Source organism: Ursus americanus, chromosome 22 (assembly GCF_024610735.1).
Source record: "Ursus americanus isolate L20-20 chromosome 22, mUrsAme1.1.p, whole genome shotgun sequence".
Classification (NCBI taxonomy): domain Eukaryota; kingdom Metazoa; phylum Chordata; class Mammalia; order Carnivora; family Ursidae; genus Ursus; species Ursus americanus.
Window position 1 is genome coordinate 20,263,523 of NC_142148.1, and position 12,905 is coordinate 20,276,427.

The 12,905-nt window shown below is 49.8% G+C and overlaps 1 protein-coding gene across 3 annotated transcripts in view; it reads right to left on the minus strand.

Annotated features, from left to right (window-relative positions):
• PPP1R16B (protein phosphatase 1 regulatory subunit 16B) overlaps nt 1-12,905 on the minus strand; it is a 92,239-nt gene that overhangs the window by 65,872 nt on the left and 13,462 nt on the right. For all 3 annotated transcript variants that reach the window (XM_087853582.1, XM_045804614.2, XM_045804616.2), the window contains exon 2: nt 485-847. In XM_087853582.1, coding sequence (XP_087709708.1) covers nt 485-734 — 250 coding nt within the window. In that variant the 5' untranslated portion in view covers nt 735-847. The remainder of the gene's footprint in view (nt 1-484; nt 848-12,905) is intronic.

Sequence of the window (12,905 nt, forward strand, 5' to 3'; positions counted from 1 at the left end):
ACCCCAACAGCACACGCAGCGCCCGGCGCGGCTGGCCTGGCTCACAGGACGGGCTTAAGAAATGCCAGATCCTCCGAGTAGCGAGCTCCTGGAGGAGCAAGACCAGATCCAATTCTAGATGTTCGCCACATCTAGAACAATCACGTGCAAGAAGTGCGACGTGGGGGCACATTCGGAGGAGGGACAGAAGCTTAGTGTGATGTTCATTAGCCAAAGGCTGGAATCCTGATTTCCAAAAGAAAGTCGAAGATCAATTCAGAGCCCGGCCTGGGAACGTGCCCTTGCCAGCCCAGCACGTGCCGGGTCCGCCCGACCCGGGGAGAACCGGGGAGAACCCGGGAGACGGCCCGGCCCAGCGCGCCCCCCTCCTCCGCGCCGCAGACCCCGGGGGCCAGCACCCCACCCCCCCCACCGCGCCCACCCCTCGGCCGGGCAGGAGGCACCCGGGGCGAGAGCCGAGCGGCCCGGGAGCAGAGGGGCCTACCTTCCTCGGCGTCGTTCCTCAGGGAGGCCTCCAGCAGGGCCACGCTGGCCTCGAAGGCCACCTTCTTCCGGCGGCCGCCCGCGCTGCGCTTCCGCTCGTGCTTGCGCTTGCGGTGCTGCAGGTCCTGCTCGTACTGCGCCCACTTCTTCAGCTGCTGGGCCCGGCGCTTCTGGGCGGCGCGCAGCCGCTCCAGCGTGGGCACCTTCTCCAGCAGCTGCAGCTCGGTCAGCAGGTCCACGTGGCTGGCCATGGCCTTGGCGCCTCCCCACACCCTGGCGGGGGCGGGGCGGGGGGCCTAGCACGGGGCGCCGGGGGCCAGGGCGGCGCGGGGGCTCCTGCGGGGCTGGGGCGTCATGGTGGGGCCTGTGCGGGGAGAGAGACACAGATGGACACGCTGGTCAGGCTCAAAACTCCCATCTGAGCGTCGTACTCGCCCCGTGTTCCAAACACTCGCTTTGTCTATTATATTTTCTTTCTTTTTTTTTTTTTTTTTTAAGATAGAATTGACCTATCACATTGCGTAAGTCTAAGGCTTAGGAAGTGTGGATCCGATACACTTATCTATTGCAATATCATTGCCACCGTGGCCTTAGGTTAACACCTTCATCATGCCACAGAATTATTAATTTGGGGGGGTTACATTGTTATTTTATATACAGTTGTTATATTGTTATAACACATAAGGGGTTTGTTGTTATTTTTAAAGGCATTAATGCCATATTTTCAATTTCTCAGTATTTTATTACATGGTAAATTTGACGATAACATCCACATAAGCGAAAGCTCTTGGGCACCCTTAATTTTAAGAGTACAAAGGGGTCCTAAGACCAGAAAGTTTAGTATTGCTGAACTACTGAGACCTAGAAAATCTTAGTTGAAGTTTTCCTCTTTGGATGACCTTAATTTTTTTTTTTTTTAATCACACTTTTTGCTCTCACAGACCCTTAGACGACATGAAGTCAACAAAATTTCAGTCCGGTGCAAACTGGTCCCTGTCTTCATTTGGCACAAACCCTATGGGCTCTCAGACACATGGGGAAAGGGTCTTGGAACAATCACTTCAATCTCTTTAAGCCTGTTTTCCCACCTGTAAAATATTGTCTCCACCTCCCAGAATTGATAGGAATAAAAAGAGCTGGCCAAAAAAGTTATATACCTAATAGCAGAGAGAAAGAGCTTGGAGGGAAAAGAGCAGGGACATGTAAACTCAGCCCATCTGGGACCCCACAGGCAAGGCTGGTGGAGAGTTGTGGGGTGTTGGGCAAGAGAAAGACCGGCACAAGTCTGCATCTGGGTAATACGGAAACGCCTGTTGGTCCCTGGGGGTCAGGACAGCCCTGGGCTTCAAGGAGTGATTGCTGACCTTCTGGGCTCCCTGCTTCACTCCCGGACTGCCCATTCTCAAGAGGCTAAGACCAGGATTCAGCATTAGCCTGCACCCCTGGGAGCTCAGATTGTTCCTCAGGTCCCTCCCAGCTCTGAGACTGGAGGGCAGACAAGCAAATGGGGAAGGAGTTGGCTTGGTCATGCCCAGAGGGCAAAGGTCTTCAGGGTCTGAGTGAACCTGACTTCCAAGGTAAACATAAGCCAAGGCAAGGCTCAGCAAAAAGAACAAGCCAACCGCCTTTGGTTGCTTTTATTTTGTTTTGTTGTGGATACCTTGTAATGCTTTTTAAATTAATTAATTAATTACACTTTTTATTTTGAGATCATTGTAGGTTCACACGCAATTGTAGCAAATAATATGCAGCCTTTGCCTAGTTTATCCCCATGATAACATCCTGCAAAACTATAGTCAATATCACAACCAGGAACCTGATATTGATACAACCTATCAATCTATTCAGAATTCCCTGGTTTTACATGTACTGCTTTGTGTGTGTGTGTGTTTTAGTTTAACACAATTTCATCATATGTGTAGATTCGTGCGTCCACCACCACAGTCAAGATACAAACGGTTCCATCACACAAGGATTCCCTAACCCCTCTCTCTCCAAGCACTCTTGTCCTTGCCCTTGGCAATCAACTGATCCCCATCTCTAGAACTGTGTCACTCCAAAAATGTTATATCAAGAGAACCAGACAGTAGGTAGCCTTTTGGGATTGACTTTTTCACTCAGCGTCATTCCCCTGAGATTCATCCAGGTTGTTGTGTGCACCCATAGTCCGTTCCTCTTTATTGCCGAGTAGTATTCCATTGTGTGAACGTACCACTGTGTGCTTAACATTCACTCGCTGCAGAATGTCTGGGCTGTTTCCAGTTTGGGGCTATTACCTTCATGTGCAGGCTTCATGCGAATATAAGTTTTCACTTTTTTGGAGTAAATGCCCAAGAGTACAACAGCTGGATCATTTGGTAATTATATGATTAGTTTTATAAAAAAAACAAAAAAACAACAAACTGTCAAACTCTGTTTTCCAGAGTGACTGTACCATTTCTCGTTCCCACCAGCAGTGCACGAATGATCCAATTTCTCTGCATTTGGTGGTGTTGCTGTTTTTGTATTTTAGCCATTTAGACAGACACTTTGGTTGCCTTTTTAAAAAGTAAGGAGTTCGGAAGAGTTGAATTCACAACCATCATATCATGACGGTCAGAGCTCACTGGGAGCTAGTGGATCACATGTTGACTTCTCCCCACTTCCTCAAGTGATCTAACATTTAATGGACGCCTGCTCTGTGACAAGCCCTGATTCAGAGATGGATCAGGGACTAGCTCTGCCTTCTAGGAAACCCCTGTCTGTTCATCTGCCTATCAATGTATCTACAAATTCTTTTAATCCCCTTGACAATCTAATGAGGTAGGTACTATCGTCATCCCCATTTCACAGAGAAGGAAACTGAGGCACAGAGAGATTAAGCAGTTTACCCAACAACACCACGTCACAGCTAGAAAATGCAGGGCCAGTCGGCCTGAGGCGATGAGGAAAGCGCTCCAGAGTAGGGGACAGCTGAAACGATGAGTAGGAGTTTGCCAGATGAAAAGGACAGACATGGGCTGAGAGGGAGCTCGCCAATGTTCAAAGGCAGGCAGAGGGACTAGTCACCACGGAGGGAATTCTAGGAACCGACACTCAGAAACGTGGCTTGAGGAGGATGGGGCTGCTCAGCCCAGAACAAACAGAAGTCTTCGGGGCAACAGGGAGCAGTTTGTGGCTAGGCGCCAGACTTAACCAGGAAGCCCCCTGGTCCCCATCATGTTTGGCTGGTTCGTTGGGTGGGCTTTGGACCCCACCATGTTTTACAATATAGTGATGTACTGCTAACATTTAAAACTTGAAGCTTTAATATCCAAAATCAGATGTTCAGGTTTTCCGAGACCATCTCAGCACCTGGCCATGCCGGGCTCCTACGGCAACAATCTGCAAATACAGAGTAAGACTGCCCCCTCCTTACCCCACCTGACCTCCTGCACTAATACCACTTGCTAGCTCCTGAGGTCACCTGAGTTTGCGAGCCCTGTCTTAGGCAGAACGAGACAGCAGTCTCCAAATATCCAGAAACAAAGAGAAGAGAGTCTACGTGTTTCCCCATTGAAGAACAGGACCCTGGTGGAGGGGAAGAGGGCTGTGTACCCAAAAGACAGACACCCAGCCTCCAGAGCAGTCCAGCAAGCAAGTCAGCAAGGGGCTTGTGGTCTCCGGAGTGGCAGATTCTCCATCGTGCGCTGGAGAACACCATTTCCACTTTTGCCAGATTGGCCTGAGTACTCTGTGAGATTGCCTGGGGCCCTAACATTCTGTACACAGTTACTCCTTTTTGCTCTGTTGGGCGTTTACTGATCACCTGCTTAAGTGGGAGGTACCGAAACCCCGCCAAGACTAAAGATAAGAATAAGCATACCAATCACTTACCCTGTTAATTAAAGCCCTTAAACCTTTTCTAAGGACTCCCCAGCCATCATCTCAGCCAAGTGTTTCCCTAAGTGTGGAAAGAGAATCCACTCCGAAGGAATTTTCAAAAGTTTGCGACAAGATTTCACATACCTTGGACTCACAGAAAGAGCAAGTTATGTTCCTCGCTTCTTTTTTAATCTACCAGGTTTTCCCCAGAAGAAAGTGTCAGCTGGGTACTAATAGACCTTAAACATCCATCCTTAGAACCGTGTCACTCTCCCTTGCAAACAAAGAGAAGGCGGGCCTCGGGCTCATAGCCTTGGGCAAGCAAGGGCGTCTGGGATAGAACGCAAAAACATTGTTTTGTTTTCCGTGACTTTGTTTTCACAGTTACTGTTTACTTATGGTGGTGATATAAAATGTCCTTTTTAAATAAATCTACTTCAGTGGAAAACTAACAAGGTGGTAGCCAAAAAATGAACTAATGATGGGATTCAATGTTGGCAAAACTGTAAGGGATTGGCATTGGGGAAATCCACCTGGCTACTGATCCTTGATGACAATCTTATAAGAGAAGCACTCATATGAACTCATGATTTCATCTGACAACTATCTAATGGGCACCTAGCACATGCCGGGAATTCGCTAAGGGCTAGGGTTACAGCAGGGCAGAAGACAGGCACGGACCCGACCAGTGGATGGATGACAAAACAGAGGCACGAGGGAGAGGGGAACATGCTCCAAGGAAACAGAGACTGAACAGTAACTCAAGCCATGGGTGTGATTCCCAGGACAGTACTCCCTCCCCGGGCCCCATAGGAGCAGGCCGCAGGCAGACGGACGGCACTCACTGCAATGCGCTCCTTGGCTAGGGCAGTTTGTTCGGGAGGAAGGAATCAAGGGCAGTTAGTTGCCCAGCCCCCTGGAGCAAGATGAGGACAATGCCTCCCAAGGGCCAGTAAAAGGGGCCAGAGCAGATTTTCCTCTGACTTTGCTCTCTCTGCCACCCCCTCCTGCCTCACCCCTCTGGGTTCCCTGGAGCTGGGGCTCCAGGACAGCTCCCTCTTGACTGCTGGTTTTCAGGTGACCTACTTTCCCCCAATAGACCCACACACCTCCTCCCACCCCCGTCCGAGAAAACCCTGCTTGGTCTAATTAAAGAATTGCCATCGTGCTAACACAGCAGCTGGGCGGCCCCCAAGACGGGGCACCTGCCTGGGTTCTGGGGCAGCCCACAGAAGTCCCGGCCCCCAGGAGCTGTGGCCTGGCCCCCTCTGAGACCCGGGTGCACCTGTGCACACTTCCAGAGGAAACCCTGGATGGTGTTAGGGACGCAGCCCCAACGGTCAGGACCTGGGAGAGCAACATCATCAACACTTACAGGGGATCCCCAAGGAGGAGGACCTCATTCGGAGGAAAACCAGCTCCGTGGAGAGATACTGAGCCCGCTGTTTTGTGGGAACATCCAAACAGACCAGCCCGCAGAGAACTGGGCACGTGGGGCCACGAGTCAGTGCAGCGGCCAGGCTGACGAGGCAGGTGTGGAAATGGTCTGCAGAGGCCAGGTTGAGGTGAGATTATCCAGGAAGTGTGTGTGATATAAGGAGAGAAATCAGAAGCAAGGGGAAATAGGGCAGGGTACTTAATTTTCCCACAAGTGGCTGTATGAGGTCGGGTAGATGAAACAAAATAGCCTGATTGTGGACAGCAGGAAGTCTGAGGCCAAGCCACTTGACCCCAGTGGGCCAGGACAGGCATTTGGGGTGAGCCTTGATTCAGCCTCTGGTTCCTGTCTGACAAAGTCTGAGCTTAATTCTTCTTGGCGCATCCGCTAACCCTTGCTGTCTGCTCAGGGAGAAACCAAGTCAGTGCACAACTAGGGAAGCAGGGGCTGCCCTCCAGAAAGCTGAGCCTCAAGGGGAAAGGGTGAAGAAGAGTGCTGGGGGTGGAGGAGGGACTGGGGAGGACACTCTACAGAACCCCCCCCTCCTCGAAAATGAAAAAGAAGACCATTACAGGAGTGGTGTTTGGGCAATGATATGCCTCCGGGGAAACAGGAAAAGGAAGAAAGGCATGGGTCCACTGAAAGGCACAGTGCGCTGGTGGTCTTTGTAGCTCCCCTAGCATTACTCTGTGCTGGGCCCCCGCTTGGCCAGAACCTGCCAGCAAGGGCCTAAGCCCAGTCCTGCTGCTGGGCTGGGGGGAGGCACATGACCTAAACTGGTCCCAGTCAGTAGCTCTCTTTTCCCATCACCCCTGAAATGGAAGCATGAACCCCAGTTGCAGCAGGAAGCCAGCCTTGAGGTGAAGCCAATACTTGGGAGCCAGAGGAAGGGAAATGGGGTCCTTTCACTTAGGGCTTCTGGACTTCGGTGATCCAAACCAACAAAACCCCCTTTTATTATTCAAGCCAGTTGAATTGAATTTAGTTACCTGTAGCCCAAAGGACCCTAACAGACAGCATGCTGCTTTTCGGGATGCAGGAATGGGGACCCCAGAAGGAAGTGCTTTCTGAAGCACGGCGAGTGGCCTCTTGCGGGGGCACGGTTCCAGGGACCGCCACTCCGCCCCCGGCTGAAGGCCAGCCTTGAGGAAGGGTGGGAAGGCCAAAGCTAGGTTCCGTCAGCAGCCCCCCCACCCCAGGAGGGGAGGAGGGGGGCCGGGGCCTTGAGATGCCTCAATGCCAGGGGAGAAGCTGGCTGACACATCTTTGGACTCGAGCCTAGTGCCTTGAGAAAAACAACACGGAGGAAGGTGAATTCAAATTGAAGAGTCTTTAAAACATGAGTCAGACAGTGTCTCAAAGTTCACACCGTCAAAAGAAAATGTTACGATTTTTTTCTTGTTCTTCAGCTATTCTTCTCCACACAATATTGGCAGCAGCCTAGAGGAAGACCGTGAGTGCTTTCTCCTCGTGCTTCCTGTGCTGCTGAGCACGAGGGGAAGACGAAAACAAAACAAACAGCGCTGGCTTGCCCCCCTCCTCGAGCTCACCTGGGACCCACTTTCTCTCCTAAAGGATATACACCCCCATCCTCCCACAACACACTGCTTTGAATAACAGCATATACCCCCCCTGCCCCAGTATAAAAATGTTTTACTCCTGAGCGAAGAGACTTCTGGGGCCTTTGGTGCTCCAAATATCTGAGGGAGAAATTAGCTTTGTCACCCTCAAGCCCATCCTCATGGGATTTTATGGACTCACTATCCTAGCCCGGCTGGAATGTACCTTCTAGACTTCGAGCACGGTCATTCTACACAGGCATTCTGGTTTTATCTGTTGTGGGACTCAAGCCCCCAACAGCCTGCTCCTCGAGTCTGCCTCTCCCAGCTGTGCTCCTTCATTCAGACCTCTGAGTGGTGGCCCTGCGCTTGGCCCTGACTTGTCATTGTCTCTTGAAGCCCATTTACTATGACCCAATTTGGCAAGGCTTTGAGGGGGATCGGGACAGGGGAGGGTGTCAGGATTCAACACCCACAAGTTCAACAAGAGCAAGGAGGGATCAAGTAATTAGTGCAACTTGAACTTTCTTGGGAAAAGAATCATGTCCAGCACTGGGGATAATCAGAGCCCAGAGGACCTCCGACTGAACTGGCTGGGCCATATTGGCAGTATAGGACCAGGCCTTAACAAAAGTCATGAGCTATTTTCCAAGTCTCTAGAGGGCAGAGCTGGGATCACGGACAAGCACTGAATGAAGAGGTGGGATAAGCCTGGCATGAGGAAAAGCTAATACTGACAATTGAGCAAAGCCCAGCCGTGGCACAATGCTGGGGTCCCCACCACCAGGAACTCCAAGGCCACTCATGAGGCTGCGGACAGAGAAGGTCCTACTACCCATGTGGGCTGGTGAGTGGGACTGGCCCAGTGAGCCTCGATGCTGGCCTGGCCGACAGATCACCTGTATTCGGAGCAAGCACCCTGTCATGTGTATTTGTAGCCCAGAACTTGGTAACCACCCGGCCAGCTGGCCTATAAGGGCTATTCCAAGTAGATACTGGTTGATGATGTTTTGGATTCATTCTTGCCTGTGATGGTGAGACAGCTTTCTCAGGCTCAGCTCCAAGAAAACTTCAAAGGAAACCACAGCTCGAGCAGGTGAAGGAAAACCCATGAACACATCAGTCTTTCACGCTGAGCTTCTCCCCGTGAACCTGAACCCACAGAGAGGCCCACATGCTTGTCGATAAGAATGTCAAGCGTGGGGGAGGCTGCAGGGGCCGGAGGGAAGGTGCCGAGGATGGGGCACACACAAAGAGAGCTGACATGAGGTCTACGAACATTAGTCAGTCACGGTGCTACACCCAACAGCCAGGCTTCTAAAGGAGCTTATGTAACAGCTAAGCACGGGGAAACAGGAGTCAAATTACACATACTGTTTCTCCAGGCTTGAGTGAGTGTGGTCCACCCCCTCTCTTCGCAAGGAGAGAGAAAACTCCCTTTGCAGCTGGAAGGATCATTTTCCAAAGGAGGCCACCTGTGGCCACAAAACGCCCTCCTGGGTTACGCATTTATCAAACAGGGGATGGCCATTCATACTGGCTAAGCCCAGAGTGGCCTCCGTGTCCTCTGCCTCTCTCTTTCCACATGACATCATGGGCCAAGCTTTCCTCTGTGGCACCAACTCTTGGGTTGGTGATGGCTACTTGGAGCACTGTGAGAGGAGGGGTTCTGGGACCGTGCGTGTGTGTGTGTGTGTGTGTGTGTGTGAGAGAGAGAGAGAGAGAGAGAGACAGGAGGAATGAGCGGTGTGATCGATTAGTAATGTCTGCCATGGGGAAAGCAGTGAGGAGTGGCTCGGACGCAACTCTGCTCTACAACATGCTTGCCTAACCTTGGATTTCAATACTCGCCTGTGCCCCAATGTTCAAAATCCTCTAGTCTTAACACAAACACCTAGACGGTTATCAGCTTGAGTGGCAGGGCCCCTCAAATCCCAATATATCATCCAAACAACAGTACGGAATCCCTGTGGCCTCCATGGTAGACAAGAATCAAGACGATCTCAGGTTCCAGTAGGAATTTCTCTAATAACCCCCTCTCTTCTCTAACAACTTCAGGGGAGTAGGAAGAACTGTACTCCATTCTTCTACCCCTTAAATTGACGAGATCTGGATTCTAGGAAGCAGTATTCGTAGCCAGCTCAAGCAAAGGATGGCAGCTCCCACAGCTGACTGCCACCTGGCTCAGCTAGTCTCTCTTCTGATTGGTCTATGCCTGTGCCATGATGGTTTAGTATTTTTAATATCTTCCCTACTTGAAAAGAAGAGAAACAATGTCAGACAGGGAAGATGGCCCACGGAAGCTTGACTGGTAGCAAGAAGAGGAACCCATGAAGGAGGAAAAACAAACTCTATGCAGAGTGAGGATAACTGATCAAAGCCATAACTTCCCTGACTGTTGGAGCTGTCCCTACTTTTGGAGGCTGGGACAGGATATATATGTACAGTTGACCCCTGAGCAATGCAGGGGGTAGGGGAGCTGACCCCCACACCTTCGAAAATCCTCATATGCCTTTTGACTCTCCAAAAACTTAACGTAATTGCCCACTGCTCACCGGAAGCCTTACAGCTAACATAAGATAACATAAACACACCTTCTGTATGTTATTACGTATTACATCCTGTATCCTTGCAATAAAGTAAGAGAACATGTTAATAAGAAAGTCGTAAGAAAAAATACATTTATAGGACCGTACCGTATGGGAAAAAAATCCAGTTATGCGAACCCATGAGTTCAAACCCATGTTGTTCAAGGGTCAACTGTAATCTCACCCTTACATTTCATAAAACCTGCCTTCCAGACCCCTGTGGGCTCAGCATTCCCTTTCTGGGTAGGCACTTCCACATTTTTACTTTACCCAGTAACTCCTGAGCCAGACTCATCCCAGCCACTGTCCTTTCTCCTCTACTTTCTGAGAGATGAAATTCAGTAGAATAAGCCAGGAAGTCTCCAGATGCTCTGCGTTTGGGTAAAAGACATTTCCGTGCATTATGTAGTCTTTGAAGTTTCTGCGTACTGGGTCCGTGACCTCCCAGGTCACCATGCAGAGAGGAGCAAACTGCAGTGGGGACTGCCCCGACATTACTTCCCCTGCTCTTTGATCTCCAGCCAGAGTTCCTTCACTTTGATTCACTCCCCTCGGCTCCTCGGGAGGGCACAGAACGCCAGGCAGACCTCTGCCTCCCCTCTGACCAGCCATCTTTCCGCTGAACATGGTAAGTTCTCCGTAAGCTGCAGACTCCATCCCATGAGAGTGATGTTACTGTCACAACTGAGTTTGTCTCCTCGTGTTGAAAACTCAGGTTTACTTTGTGGGCCACTGTGGGCCACCCTCAGCGATCCGGGGCCCCAATATCCTTGCCATCCTCCACTCAACACTGTCCCCAGCAAATTACCGGACACCCTCCCAACTTGATACCAGGGACCATCCAGTTACAGCTGGTCTCGGGATTTTTCTTCTGGCAATTTTCTCCCCAATTCGCTTCCAGTTTTTAAAATTTAGAGCCTAGGGCGCCTGGGTGGCACAGCGGTTAAGCGTTTGCCTTCGGGCTCAGGGCGTGATCCCGGCGTTATGGGATCGAGCCCTACATCAGGCTCCTCCGCTATGAGCCTGCTTCTTCCTCTCCCACTCCCCCTGCTTGTGTTCCCTCTCTCGCTGGCTGTCTCTATCTCTGTCGAATAAATAAATAAAATCTTTAAAAAATAAATAAATAAATAAATAAATAAATAAATAAATAAATAAATAAAATTTAGAGCCTCATGCATTTATTCAATAAACAAATATTTATTGCCATCTACTCTGTGCTAGGCAGTAAAATAAGGGGGTTTTGGGGGTTTCTTAATGAACCATTGATCAGAAAGGTTCTGCTTTTAGTAATGGGAGAGACAGTCTTATTGGACCTACAGTCTCACACATAACTATTATAAACTACGCACGCACACACACACACATAACCTATTAGAAGGCACTATGTTCAATTACAAACATACGGAAAATAGAGGGGAGTCAACATTTGAAAGAAAGAAAGGGCGACTTCCATGTTTTTATAGGTTTTTCCCCACGGACAGGCCCCAATTAATGTGCACGGTGGTTACAACTACACTCTTCCTGTCTTGAGCAGTTAGAGGCAGAATTCGGTAACTACACCCAGAAAGTGAGGAGAGGTATCTCAGAAAACAGCCACAGAACAGTAGCCCCAAACTCTGAGCATAAATTCCACCCAAATCCCCCTGAATGGTACATTTATGGGACAAGTTCCCAGCAGCTCAACTCAGGCCAAAGAAACTGAACAAAGATTTTGAGCTGTTGCCCACACAGGGGAAATTGAGTTTCAAGTTTGAGTTCAGTCACGTTAACTGCCTGATAAAACAAAGGAAATCATTACTGTTCCGAGGAACATAATAAAATCAGCAGTCTCTTCAAGTCTCACTCACAATGTTCAGAATGTAATCCAAAATTACTAGAAAAAAAATTTTAAAACAAACAGGAAAAGGTGACCCAAACTCAAGAGGAAAGGCAATCAACAGAGATCTATCCCAAGATGCCCCCAGAGGTTGCAGTTAACAGATAAGTATTTAAAGCAGCTACTGTAACTTTGCTCCAGGGCATAAGGGAAACTAAATGAGCAAACAAAGTATGGGCCACAACGCAGCTCAAAGAAGAGAATGAAAGCTGTCAGATCTGCTCAATCCCCACCAACGCCTTTCTCTGCCTTCACGGGAGTTGTGCTTTCCACCCGGGACAGTCACGTAGGTCTCGCTCATCTTGCCTTCAGTGGCTGTATTTTGAGCACCTTCCAAGTGCCAAGGATCAGGCAAGCTTTGAGGAGCAAAAACACAACACAAAATCTTAAACTCTGGTCCGAAAGACCGATTTTTCATCTGACAACATCCGTATAGACCACTAGCCATTCCCTGAGTCCTCCCCTTCTCTTTCAGGTCTTACATTGGAAGAAGAGAGTGAAGTCCCTCCATGGCCTCTTTCCAGTTTCCAGAACATTCCTGAGGGCCCCACGTGCCCCACATCAAGGACACAGGAATGAGGGGCAGGCTGTCAGGTGTGGTGCACCCCTGTACTCTCCTGCCACAGCAAAAGTACCCTCCACTGGCTGATTACACAGATCAGATCTATACAAAACTCTGGGTACAGACATCAGAGGGAGTCGATGGGGAGGCACTGGCCACTGTAACCCTCCTTATTCAGTTCCACTAAAGGCTGCTTTGTCTTTTCAAAGCCTGTTAGGAAAGCATTTCACAGGGACACCTGGGGGACTCAGTCAGTTGAGCATCTGCCTTCAGCTCAGGTTGAGATCCCAGGGTCCTGGGATCAAACCCCGAGTCAGGCTCCTTGCTCAGGGGGGAGTCTGCTTCTCTTTCTCCCTCTGCCCCTGCTCCTGCTCTCGCTCTCTCTCTCTCTCTCTCTCTCTCTCTCTCAAATAAATAAATCAAATCTTGGGAAACAAAAAAGGAAAGAGGTTCGCAAACTTGGCTACGTGCTGGAATCACAGGGAGATGCTAGAAACATAGATTAAGATCACAGAGCAAGACTACTATATATCCACCGGAATGGCCGGAAAAAAAA